We start from the raw sequence: 11,117 nt of genomic DNA, 5'->3' as shown, positions 1-11,117 counted from the left end.
ACTGAAGATAAACGTTTCCGTAAAAAAGGCAATGGTTAACTTCACGTGAAACCAGGTGTCATTATGGCAACACAGAATTTTAAGAGAAACCTCCTTTTAAATTTGTATAGAGAAGGAAAAAGTATCGCTAGTTTTTTTCCTCCTGCTGCTTAAGAGAGATAATAATGTCTGACACTTGCAGGCTATGTCCTCCTTTTGGAGACCCCTGGCCTTCCTGCCTGTTACCCTCTTATTCCCCCCTTTTCTTTAAGGAGAATAATGTTGCCTAGGGAAAAGGGGCGTCGTTTTAGCTCCATAACTGCTTCCAAGCTGAGAAGGGGCATTGTCCCTAAATTGGCGAGGCAACATATTCTCCTAATCCTCATATTGAGGATATCTGATCCAGGGGCCCCAAATAGGCAGCTGCAGCAGTAGCAGGAGTTTGAGCAACCATTTGTAACTTGAAAGGTTTCATGCAGCTAGAAACAAATCCAGTTATACAGTTACAGATGCAGGGAGCAAACAGTAAAAACAAAAAAATCAGAATTATTGTAATTAAGATAGTTATCCACCATGGGGAACTAGTTAACGTCTCCCAAAGTAAGGCAAGTGAGGCTTCAGGAGTATCCATGGCCTCAATCATCCTGTTCATGTGTGTAGTAAAATGAGTAACATCCGTGCTCATATCAGGTATATATGTACAGCCTTGGGTATGAATAATAGCACAGGTTCCTCCTTGTGCAGGTGTCAGAATATCTAAAGCCAATCTGTTTTGTAAAACCACCTTTTTAATTTGTGCTTGTTCAGCATTAAGAGCTGAAATAGCCTTTTGAGAATCTTGTAATGCCTGTTGAGTAAAATTAGTCACTTGTAACATAACATCTGTAGTTCCCAAAGAGGGAACAAAGACTGCAGCCAAATAATCATACCAGTGAAATACAGACCTTGCCCACCAAGTTTTAAGGTGGGGTAAATTAGCAGGCTTTTCTGGAAGCTCTAAAAATATAAAGCCGTGAGTAAAGGCTAGACCCAGGGTGCATCTGCCTATCCAACCAGGGGGAAGCCATGCCCATAGGTAAGAGCCACATATCGAATAAGTCCCGTTTGGAGCAAGCCAGCACGACTGAGATATCCAGTCCCAATTAGTGCCTGGCCACACAAAGGGAGGACCTGAACTGGGGTTGGAAAACACGGGAATGATTACATTGCATATTTCCTGAGGTAAAAATCCCAATTGTTTCCAATCATTGTAATTAAGTTGTTGGCTGACTTTGGGGGATGGCTCTGTTTGTTCCCAGCATATAGGGGCAGTAGATATTAAACGTCCTTTTTCAGGAGTTAGCCACATAACCTCATCCCATATTTGATAAACGTCAGGTAAAACACCATTAGATCTAGATCTATTTGCCTTATGTGTAGCAAAGTAGTCATTGAACCGAGACAATGTATAATCAAAATTAAAAGTCACATTATGTCCATAGTTAAAGTACAAAGTGTTGCACCAATCCATTTTAGGGTTGGTAGATGTCTTCAGATGAAGGAGAGGCATCGCATGTGATTGTTGTCGAAGGTATTTACACATTTGGAGAAAGTCTTTTCCTTGAAGTGGAGATGTCCACCAAGGGAAGCCTTCCACTGATGAAGAGGGGAGTGTTCCACAGACCCAGCAGTTAGACCCATTGTGGAACGCAGCATAGGAGTGAGTCCAGGACTGGAAGGCATTGTCTTGAGGATCAAACGGCAGACTCAGGATATTTGGAGTCAGCAGAAGTAAGCTCACATCGGTTATCAGGCCCATCTGAAAAGTACAAAGTCAGAGCATAGAAAATAAAGACATAAAAAGATGTCACTTAGTTTTGGTCAGGGTGCCACCTCTGAACTCGAGTGTGATGTATCCATGAATCAATTCCTGGCACTCTGACAGCTCAGTTCCTGGCTCAAATAGAGGCTTGCTTGACTCAGAGGCAGGGTCAGGAGTTGTCTCCTAGAGTTCTGTTAATGCCTGTTGAAAAGTTGAGAGCTGAGTTACATAACTAGTTAATTCCAAGGCTTCAGGATCTATAACAATGTCTGTGCATAAGAAAAGCCTTCCATAAATACATTCAAAGGGAGAGAGTCCCTCCTTTCTAGGGGCAGTTCGAGCCCTCATTAAAGCTATGGGTAGGACTTTAGTCCAATTGTCCTGCGTCTCTTGAGTTAATTTGTGTAGATGTCTTTTGATAATGTCATTAGCTTTTTCAACCTTTTCTGAGGATTGGGGTCTCCAGGAACAGTGTAAGTGATGTTTTACTCCTAGAGCTTTGGATACCCCCTGAGTTACAGCAGCTTTAAAGGCGGAGCCATTGTCACTTTGAAGGCTCCGTGGCAGCCCAAACCTGGGGATAATTTCATGGATTAAAATCTTTATAACCTCCTTAGCCTGTTCACTACGACAGGGAAAAGCCTCAATCCATCCAGTAAAAGTATCTACCCAAACTTGTAAGCAAGAATATCCATTAGCTTTTGGCATATGAGTAAAATCAATTTCCCAGTCCTCTCCAGGATACTTCCCACTTCGTTGTAATCCAGATTTTGCTAGCTTTTCAGTCTTTGGGTTATTTTTCTGACAAACCTCACACTTTTTGATAATATTCTTTAAAGTTTTCATTACATTTTTACCTTCAAACAAATGAGAAGCCATTTGGTAAGTACTCTCTGCACCCAAATGAAAACTCTGATGTAAACCCTTAAGAATTTTCCATTGAGCATTTTCAGGAATTACTAATCGTCCATCCTTGGACTGTAACCATCCTTTATCAGTAATCTGTGCTCCTCTTTTTTTTCATATCTTTCTAATTCTTCCTCAGTATATTGTGGTTTTTCCTGTTCTACAGGACCTGTCCAGATCAAAGGCGTCTGCAGTGAAGGGGTTTCGTAAAGTGCCGCTTTTCTGGCTTGACAGTCAGCCAGCTGATTACCTTCGGCTACTTTACTCCCATCCCTGCTGTGCCCTTTGCAATGCATAACAGCTACTTCTTCAGGACAATATATAGCGGTTAAAAGTCTCTCGATCTCTCTGAAATGTTTAATAGTTTCTCCTGTTGCTGCTTTAAACTGTCTTTCTTTCCATATTGCAGCATGAGCATGTAAAGTCAAATAAGCATACTTAGAATCCGTGTAGATATCTACCCGCTGCCCTTTGCTTAACTCTAGAGCTCGGGTCAGAGCCACAAGCTCCGCTAACTGCGCACTAGTTCCCTGGGGGAGAGATTTTGCTTCCAAAACCTGTTCAGCAGTCACCACGGCATAAACTGCTTTACGCTTTCCATCCCGAACAAAAGAACTGCCATCTGTAAATATTTCCATGTCAAGATTGTCTAATGGGGTATCTATTAAATCTTCCTGAGCTGCTTAGTTTAAGGTTAGGAATTGAGAACAATCATGATCAGGTGTTTCATTTTCCTTCTCAGAAGGAAAGTGGCAGGATTTAAATTTCCACAAACTTTAAGCTTAGTTACTGGCCCTTCTAACAATGACTGATATTTAAGAAGCCTACTGTCTGTCATCCAAATATTAACGTTAGAATTTAAGATTCCACTCACATCATGAGAAGTCAGTACCGTAAGGTTTCGTCCATTAATTATTTTTAAAGCTTCAGGTGCTAATAAAGCCGCTGCCCCAATTACTCTTAGGCAGTGGGACCACCCACATGAAATTACATCTAATTCTCTGCTTAGATAAGCAATACGTTGCTGGTGAGGCCCTTGGGGTTGTGTCAAAACTCCCAAGGCCAAACCTCTCCTTTCAGTGACAAATTAAATTCTGACCCTGTGGGCAAGCTCAGAGCTGGAGCTTGCAGGAGAGCAGTTGAAGAACCTTAAAAGCCTTTTGAGTTTCTGGTGACCAAACCAATTTGTCAGTTTGGGCCTGCTGAGTTTCAGCTATAAGTTTATATAAAGGCTGGACAAGTTCCGCATAACCCGGAATCCAAATGCCACAGTAACCTGTGATTCCCAAAAATCCTCTCAATTGTCTTAAAGTCATAGGTAGGGGATGATTTAGTATAGGTTTAATTCTCTCAGGGCCTATGGCCCTAGTCCCTTCTGATATGATTAGGCCCAGATATCTAACTGATTGTTGACAAAGCTGAGCCATTTCTCTTGATGCCTTGTAACCACAGCCTGCCAGAAAGTTTAAGAAATCTTATGAGGCTCGCGAACAAGCTTTCTCTGTCTCAGCACAGATCAAAATATCATCTACATATTGTAACACCACCGCTGCAGAGCTGTTCAGTTCAATCGCTCAGTCGTGTCCGACTCTTTGTGACCTCATGAATCACAGCACACCAGGCCTCCCTGTCCATCACCAACTCCCAGAGTTCACTCAGACTCATGCCCATTGAGTCAGTGATGCCATCCAGCCATCTCATCCTCTGTCATCCCCTTCTCCTCCTGCCCCCAATCCCTCCCAGCACCAGAGTCTTTTCCAATGAGTCAACTCTTCGCATGAGGTGGCCTAAGTACTGGGGCTTCAGCTTTAGCATCATTCCTTCCAAAGAAATCCCAGGGTTGATCTCCTTCAGAATGGACTGGTTGGATCTCCTTGCAGTCCAAGGGACTCTCAAGAGTCTTCTCCAACACCACGGTTCAAACGCATCAATTCTTCGGCACTCAGCCTTCTTCACAGTCCAACTCTCACATCCATACATGACTACTGAAAAAACAATAGCCTTGACTAGATGGAACTTAGTCAGCAAAGTAATATCTCTGTATCTCTGCTTTTGAATATGCTGTCTAGGTTGATCATAACTTTTCTTCCAACGAGTGAACGTCTTTTAATTTCATGGCTGCAGTCACCATCTGCAGTGATTTTGAAGCCCAGAAAAATAAAGTCTGACACTGTTTCCACTGTTTGCCTGTCTATTTCACATAAAGTGATGGGATCAGATGCCATGATCTTCGTTTTCTGAATGTTGAGCTTTAAGCCAACTTTTTCACTCTCCTCTTTCACTTTCATCAAGAGGCTTTTTAGCTCCTCTTCACTTTCTGCCATACAGGTGGTGTCATCTGCATATCTGAGGTTATTGATATTTCTCCCAGCAATCTTGATTCCAGCTTGTTTCTTCCAGTCCAGCGTTTCTCATGATGTACTCCGCATAGCAGTTAAATAAGCAGGGTGACAATATACAGCCTTGACGTACCCATTTTCCTATTTGGAAACAGTCTGTTGTTCCATGTCCAGTTCTAACTATTGCCTCCTGACCTGCATGCAGATTTCTCAAGAGGCGGATCAGGTGGTCTGGTATTCCCATCTCTTTCAGAATTTTCCACAGTTTCTTGTGATCCACACAGTCAAAGGCTTTGGCATAGTCAATAAAGCAGAAATAGATGTTTTTCTGGAACTCTCTTGCTTTTTCCATGATCCAGTGGATGTTGGCAATTTGATCTCTGGTTCCTCTGCCTTTTCTAAAACCAGCTTGAACATTTGGAAGTTCACGGTTCACGTATTGCTGAAGCCTGGCTTGGAGAATTTTGAGCATTACTTTACTAGCATGTGAGATGAGTGCAATTGTGCGGTAGTCTGAGCATTCTTTGGCATTGCCTTTCTTTGGGATTGGAATAAAAATTGACCTTTTCCTGTGGCCACTGCAGAGTTTTCCAAATTTGCTGGCATATTGAGTGCAGCACTTTCACAGCATCATCTTTCAGGATTTGAAATAGCTCAACTGGAATTCCATCACCCCCACTAGCTTTGTTCATAGTGATGCTTTCTAAGGCCACTTGACTTCACATTCCACGATGTCTGGCTTTAGATGAGTGATCACACCACCGTGATTATCCAGGTCATGAAGATCTTTTTTGTACAGTTCCTCTGTGTATTCTTGCCACCTCCTCTTAATATCTTCTGCTTCTGTTAGATCCATACCATTTCTGTCCTTTTTTGAGCCCATCTTTGCATGAAATTTTCCCTTGGTATCTCTGATTTTCTTGAAGAGATCTCTAGTTTTTCCCATTCTGTTCTTTTACTCTATTTCTTTGCATTGATCACTAAAGAAGGCTTTCTTATCTCTTCTTGCTATTCTTTGGAACTCTGCATTCAGATGCTTATGTCTTTCCTTTTCCTCTTTGCTTTTCGCTTCTCTTCTTTTCACAGCTATTTGTCAGGCCTCCTCAGACAGCCATTTTGCTTTTTTGCATTTCTTTTCCATGGGGATGGTCTTGATCCCTGTCTCCTATACAATGTCACGAACCTCCATCCATAGTTCATCAGGCACTCTATCTATCAGATCTAGGCCCTTAAATCTATTTCTCACTTCCACTGTATAATCATAAGGGATTTGATTTAGGTCATACCTGAATGGTCTAGTGGTTTTCTCCACTTTCTTCAATTTCAGTCTGAATTTGGCAATAAGGAGTTCATGATCTGAGCCACAGTCAGCTCCTGGTCTTGTTTTTGTTGACTGTATAGAGCTTCTCCATCTTTGGCTGCAAAGAATATAATCAATCTGATTTCAGTGTTGACCATCTGGTGAGGTCCATGTGTAGAGTCTTCTCTTATGTTGTTGGAAGAGGGTGTTTGCTCTGACCAGTGCATTTTCTTGGCAAAACTCTATTAGTCTTTGTCCTGCTTCATTCTATACTCCAAGGCCAAATTTGCCTGTTACTCCAGGTGTTTCTTGACTTCCCACTTTTGCATTCCAGTCCGCTATAATGAAAAGGACATCTTTTTTGGGAGTTAGTTCTAAAAGGTCTTGTAGGTCTTCATAAAATTGTTCAACTTCAGCTTCTTCAGCATTACTGGTCAGGGCATAGACTTGGATTACCATGATATTGAATGGTTTGCCTTGGAAACGAACAGAGATCATTCTGTCATGTTTGAGATTGCATCCAAGTACTGCATTTCCAACTCTTTTGTTGACCATAATGGCTACTCCATGTCTTCTGAGGGATTCCTGCCCACAGTAGTAGATTTAATAGTCATCTGAGTTAAATTCACCCATTCCAGTCCATTTTAGTTCACTGATTCCTAGAATGTCGACGTTCACTCTTGCCATCTCCTGTTTGACCACTTCCAGTTTGCCTTGATTCATGGACCTAACATTCCAGGTCCCTATGCAATATTGCTCTTTACAGCATCAGACCTTGCTTCTATCACCAGTCACATCCACAGCTGGGTATTGTTTTTGCTTTGGCTCCATCCCTTCATTCTTTCTGGAGTTATTTCTCCACTGATCTCCAGTAGCATATTGGGCACCTACTGACCTGGGGAGTTCCTCTTTCAGTATCCTATCATTTTGCCTTTTCATACTGTTTATGGGGTTCTCAAGGCAAGAATACTGAAGTGGTTTGCCATTCCTTTCTCCAGTGGACCATATTCTGTCACACCTCTGCACCATGACCCGCCCCTCTTGGGTTGCCCCGCAGGGATGGCTTAGTTTCATTGAGTTAGGCAAAGGTGTGGTCCTAGTGTGATTAGATTGACTAGTTTTCTGTGAGTATGGTTTCAGTGTGTCTGCCCTCTGATGCCCTCTTGCAACACCTACCATCTTACTTGGGTTCCTCTTACCTTGGGCTTGGGGTATCTCTTCACAGCTGCTCCAGCAAAGTGCAGCCGCTGCTCCTTACCTTGGATGAGGGGTATCTCCTCACCACCGCCCTTCCTGACCTTCATCATGGGGTAGCTCCTCTAGGCCTTCCTGCACCCGCGCAGCCACAGCTCCTTGGGTTGCTTCTCCCGGCTGTCACCCCTGGCCTCAGGCGCGGGGTGGCTACTCCGGCCGCCCTGCGCTAAGTGCGCCTCTCGCAGCAGCCGCCTGCACTTAGTGCACTGCTCGTGGCAGCCGCCTGCGCTTAGTGCTGTTAGGTAGGTAGAACAGGGAAAAGGAGTCCAAAATGGCAGTGGCTACAAGACAAGGAAGGGAAAAGCCCGAGAAAATGACACAAAAGAAGGTCTGAGGACCAGAGTGAGGACCTCAGGTAAAACAAACAACACTCCTGGCTGGCCCAATTTACATAGGACAGGCCCAGGGAGAGATAAACATATAAATAGAGGAGCCAAAGCCAGCTGTCTCTCTGTCTCCTGCGTACTGGGGTGCTCTTCTCCTCGTGTCTATAGATCGACATGCCCTTACGCCTTGAAGATGGATTTTCCTGCTATCTTCTAGATAAAATAGAGCTGTAACACTGATTTGTCTAAGAGCTATAACATGGTCCATTCAAGACCTGAGAGCTATAACACGGTCTATCCAAGACCTGAGAGCTGTGACACACCGAGGGGGCTTTAATGTCTGTCACTCCAAATCTTTGTTGTGACAAGACAAAGACTCGAGGAACATACACGCGTGACAGAGCTATTAAAGTTTTGTAGATTCCGTGACAAACTGTCCAAATAAGTGAGGACTGTCACAAAATCCCTGGGGCAAAACTGTCCAGGTTAACTGAGAAGCTGGCTGCGTAGGGTCTTCAAAGGCAAATAGAAATTAACTTTTCTCCCCCAAAGGCACTGAATAGAAGGCATCTTTTAAATCAATTACTGAGAAATATTTGGCTCATTCAGAAATTTCAGACAATAGAGTATAAGGATTAGGCACCGCGGGGTGTAAAGGAACTACAGCCTCATTTATTATATGTAAATCTTGAACTAGTCTCCATTTACCATTTGATTTCTTTATACCCAAAATAGGAGTGTTGTAAGGACTGTTACAGGGAATTAACAGTCCCTGTTCCTTTAAATTTTCGATGATGGGTTTTAACCCTTCCTTAACCTCAGGTTTCCGTGGATACTGCTTCTTATGTGGAAATAAGTGTGGGTCTTTGAGCTTGACAACTACAGGAATAGCATTTTGTGCTCGACCGACAGATTTTCCATCAGCCCATACTCAAGGATTTACATTTTGTTCAACTAGAGGGAGAGAAAGGGAGGGCTCCATATTCATAAAAACAGAGGCATGGACCTTGCTCAGTATATCCCTCCCCAAAAGGGGTGAGGGAGACTCTGGCACGATCAGAAACTCGTGTGAAAATAGCACAGAATCTCAGCTGCAAGATAAAAAATAACTGAAATAATATCTTTTGGCTCATCCAGACAGTCCCATTACGGAAGCAGATGGGGAAGAAAGTGGGCCAGGGGCTTTAGTAAGCACAGAGTAAGTTGCCCCGGTATCTAAAAGGAAATCGATGGATTGGCCCCCCCACAATTATTAATACCCAGGGTTCTTCAGGTGTAATTAGGACGGGAGCTTGTGTGGGGACCCCCAGGCACCTTCAGTCTTGATTGTCTTGAGAGTTTGACCCTGGAGACCTACGCCTCTGAGGGCAGTCTCTCTTCCAGAGTGGTCCTTTACAGACCGCACATGGAGCAGAGGGCGGCTTAGATGCCTGAGGGCAATCCCGCTTGAGGTGCGTCTCCTTTCCACAGTAATAGCAAGCCCATCCCTTTTCACCTGGGTCCCTCTGGGCACTTTTCTCTGGCTGTTTAAGAAAGTTTTTCATAGCCATTGTGAAGGCTTCTGCCTTTTCCTTTGTCTTTCTTTGCCTTTTTTTCTTTTCTTCATATTCCCTACCGTAATAGACCGTCTAAGACAGTTGTAACAGAGTATCTGAAGACTGATTTGGTCCATACGCCCATTTTTGTACCTTATGGCAGATATCTGGAGCTGACTGAGTGATAAATCTATCTTTTAAGATCACTTTTCCCTTGTTCCTTACAGAATCGGTCTAATTGTAAAACAGTATTATACTTAAGAGACCCTCCAACCGGCCACCATTCGCCGTCCTCCAGTGGATACCGTGGCCATGCAGTATCCCAAAGGAAGACCAGGTGTGTCTTCTTTAAGCCCTGGGGATCAAATCTATCCCAGTTTTTCAGGATACAGTTCAAAGGAGTGATGCTGGAATTGTTAGCTCTCATCTGTAAGAGGGGAAAAAAAGCGACCAGCGCCATTTTTCTACCAGAGGCATCCCTCCCTGTTCTAGATGGGGGTGTAGACAGACTTTACACCAAAAGCTTTACCTTCCTGGTCGGACTTAGTCTGTCCCTTACCGATGCAGGCGCTGTCTTCGACCCTCTCGGTTCTACCATGGAGATGGGGTGGGGATGTATCAGGGGTAGTGTTGGGACCTAACAAACGCCATGATAGGCTTCAGGGACTAAGGTAGGACTCACGGGAAAAGCTGAGTCATTGCCCAGTGAGGTCATCCCCGAGGATGCCAGGACTTGTCTAATCAGCGTACTCCCCATAACCTGGTTTGAGTTTATCAGGATGTAAAAGACATCCCCCTGCAGCCAATAGCCAATTAGTAAATACCAGGAAACTCCTGCAGCCAATTAGCCCTTGCCAACTTTCTGTCTTTGTTCTAAACCTATAAATACTGCTGTAAATCTGGGCTCGGGGCTCTTGCTCCACTCCACTGCATTGGATGTGGCAGGAGCCCTAGCTCGAGCTAGAAATAAGACCCCTTCATGCTTTTGCATTACTGTGGATGTCTTATTCTCTCAGTTTTGGGGACTCGGACTCTGGGCATAACAGGTAGACCTGATAGTATCTCTACCTGACATCCAGCTCTTCATCTTTAACCTTGCTTGTCTCTGATGCCATCTGGGGTGCAATCAGAGTAACCTTCCGGAATGCTTCCCAAGCTAAGACCGCTGAGGGAAACATTCGTCACCTGAGTGCCTGTGCACGACCCTGAGTATATTCCTGACTACAATAAGACTGATACAAACATAAAGCTGGGATGTTCTTTTCAAGCATCACCACACCAGTATAAGAGCCTCCTCTGGTCCACTAAGAGCCAGCGTTACCAAAGGAAAAAACCCATTGCAGTCCCAATCTGAGTAACCTTTAACCTCCATGATGTTCTTGGGGCTAGAGCTCCATCTAGCTTCCGAACTTTCGATTCCTAGCGAGGCTAGACGCTTTCTTGACTACCAGTCCAAGTTTGGGACCTAAGCTACAGTACACAGTAACAGTATAGATCACAAGTCCCTTGAAAGTCTATGATCCGACAGGTTAGGTTAGTACTTCTAATTCCCAAGGAGTTAAGAATTGGTCAAAGAGACTGAAAAGTTTGACCAAGAAAGGAGAGTTTGGTCCACACGCTTTGCCCATTTCTGGTCGGTTTCCAAAGGAGTCATTGGGTGCCTCTTGGCATTGGCAG

The 11,117-nt window shown here is 43.9% G+C and overlaps 1 protein-coding gene across 1 annotated transcript; it reads right to left on the bottom strand.

Annotated features, from left to right (window-relative positions):
- Positions 1-361: 361 nt before the first annotated feature.
- Positions 362-1,777, bottom strand: LOC138072695 (endogenous retrovirus group PABLB member 1 Env polyprotein-like). The gene has a single exon (XM_068963779.1). The coding sequence runs from the start codon at positions 1,775-1,777 to the stop codon at positions 362-364; it is 1,416 nt and encodes a 471-aa protein (XP_068819880.1).
- Positions 1,778-11,117: the final 9,340 nt, after the last annotated feature.

The sequence above is a fragment of the Capricornis sumatraensis genome, chromosome 2, assembly GCF_032405125.1.
Source record: "Capricornis sumatraensis isolate serow.1 chromosome 2, serow.2, whole genome shotgun sequence".
In the NCBI taxonomy this organism is placed as follows: Eukaryota; Metazoa; Chordata; class Mammalia; order Artiodactyla; family Bovidae; genus Capricornis; species Capricornis sumatraensis.
The sequence above is the reverse complement of the archived record's forward strand: the minus strand, read 5'-3'. Positions and strand labels throughout refer to the sequence as shown.

Excerpts from the sequence above, each read along its gene's own strand:
- LOC138072695 (XM_068963779.1), bottom strand. The coding sequence starts at position 1,777 with ATGGGCCTGATAACCGATGTGAGCTTACTTCTGCTGACTCCAAATATC.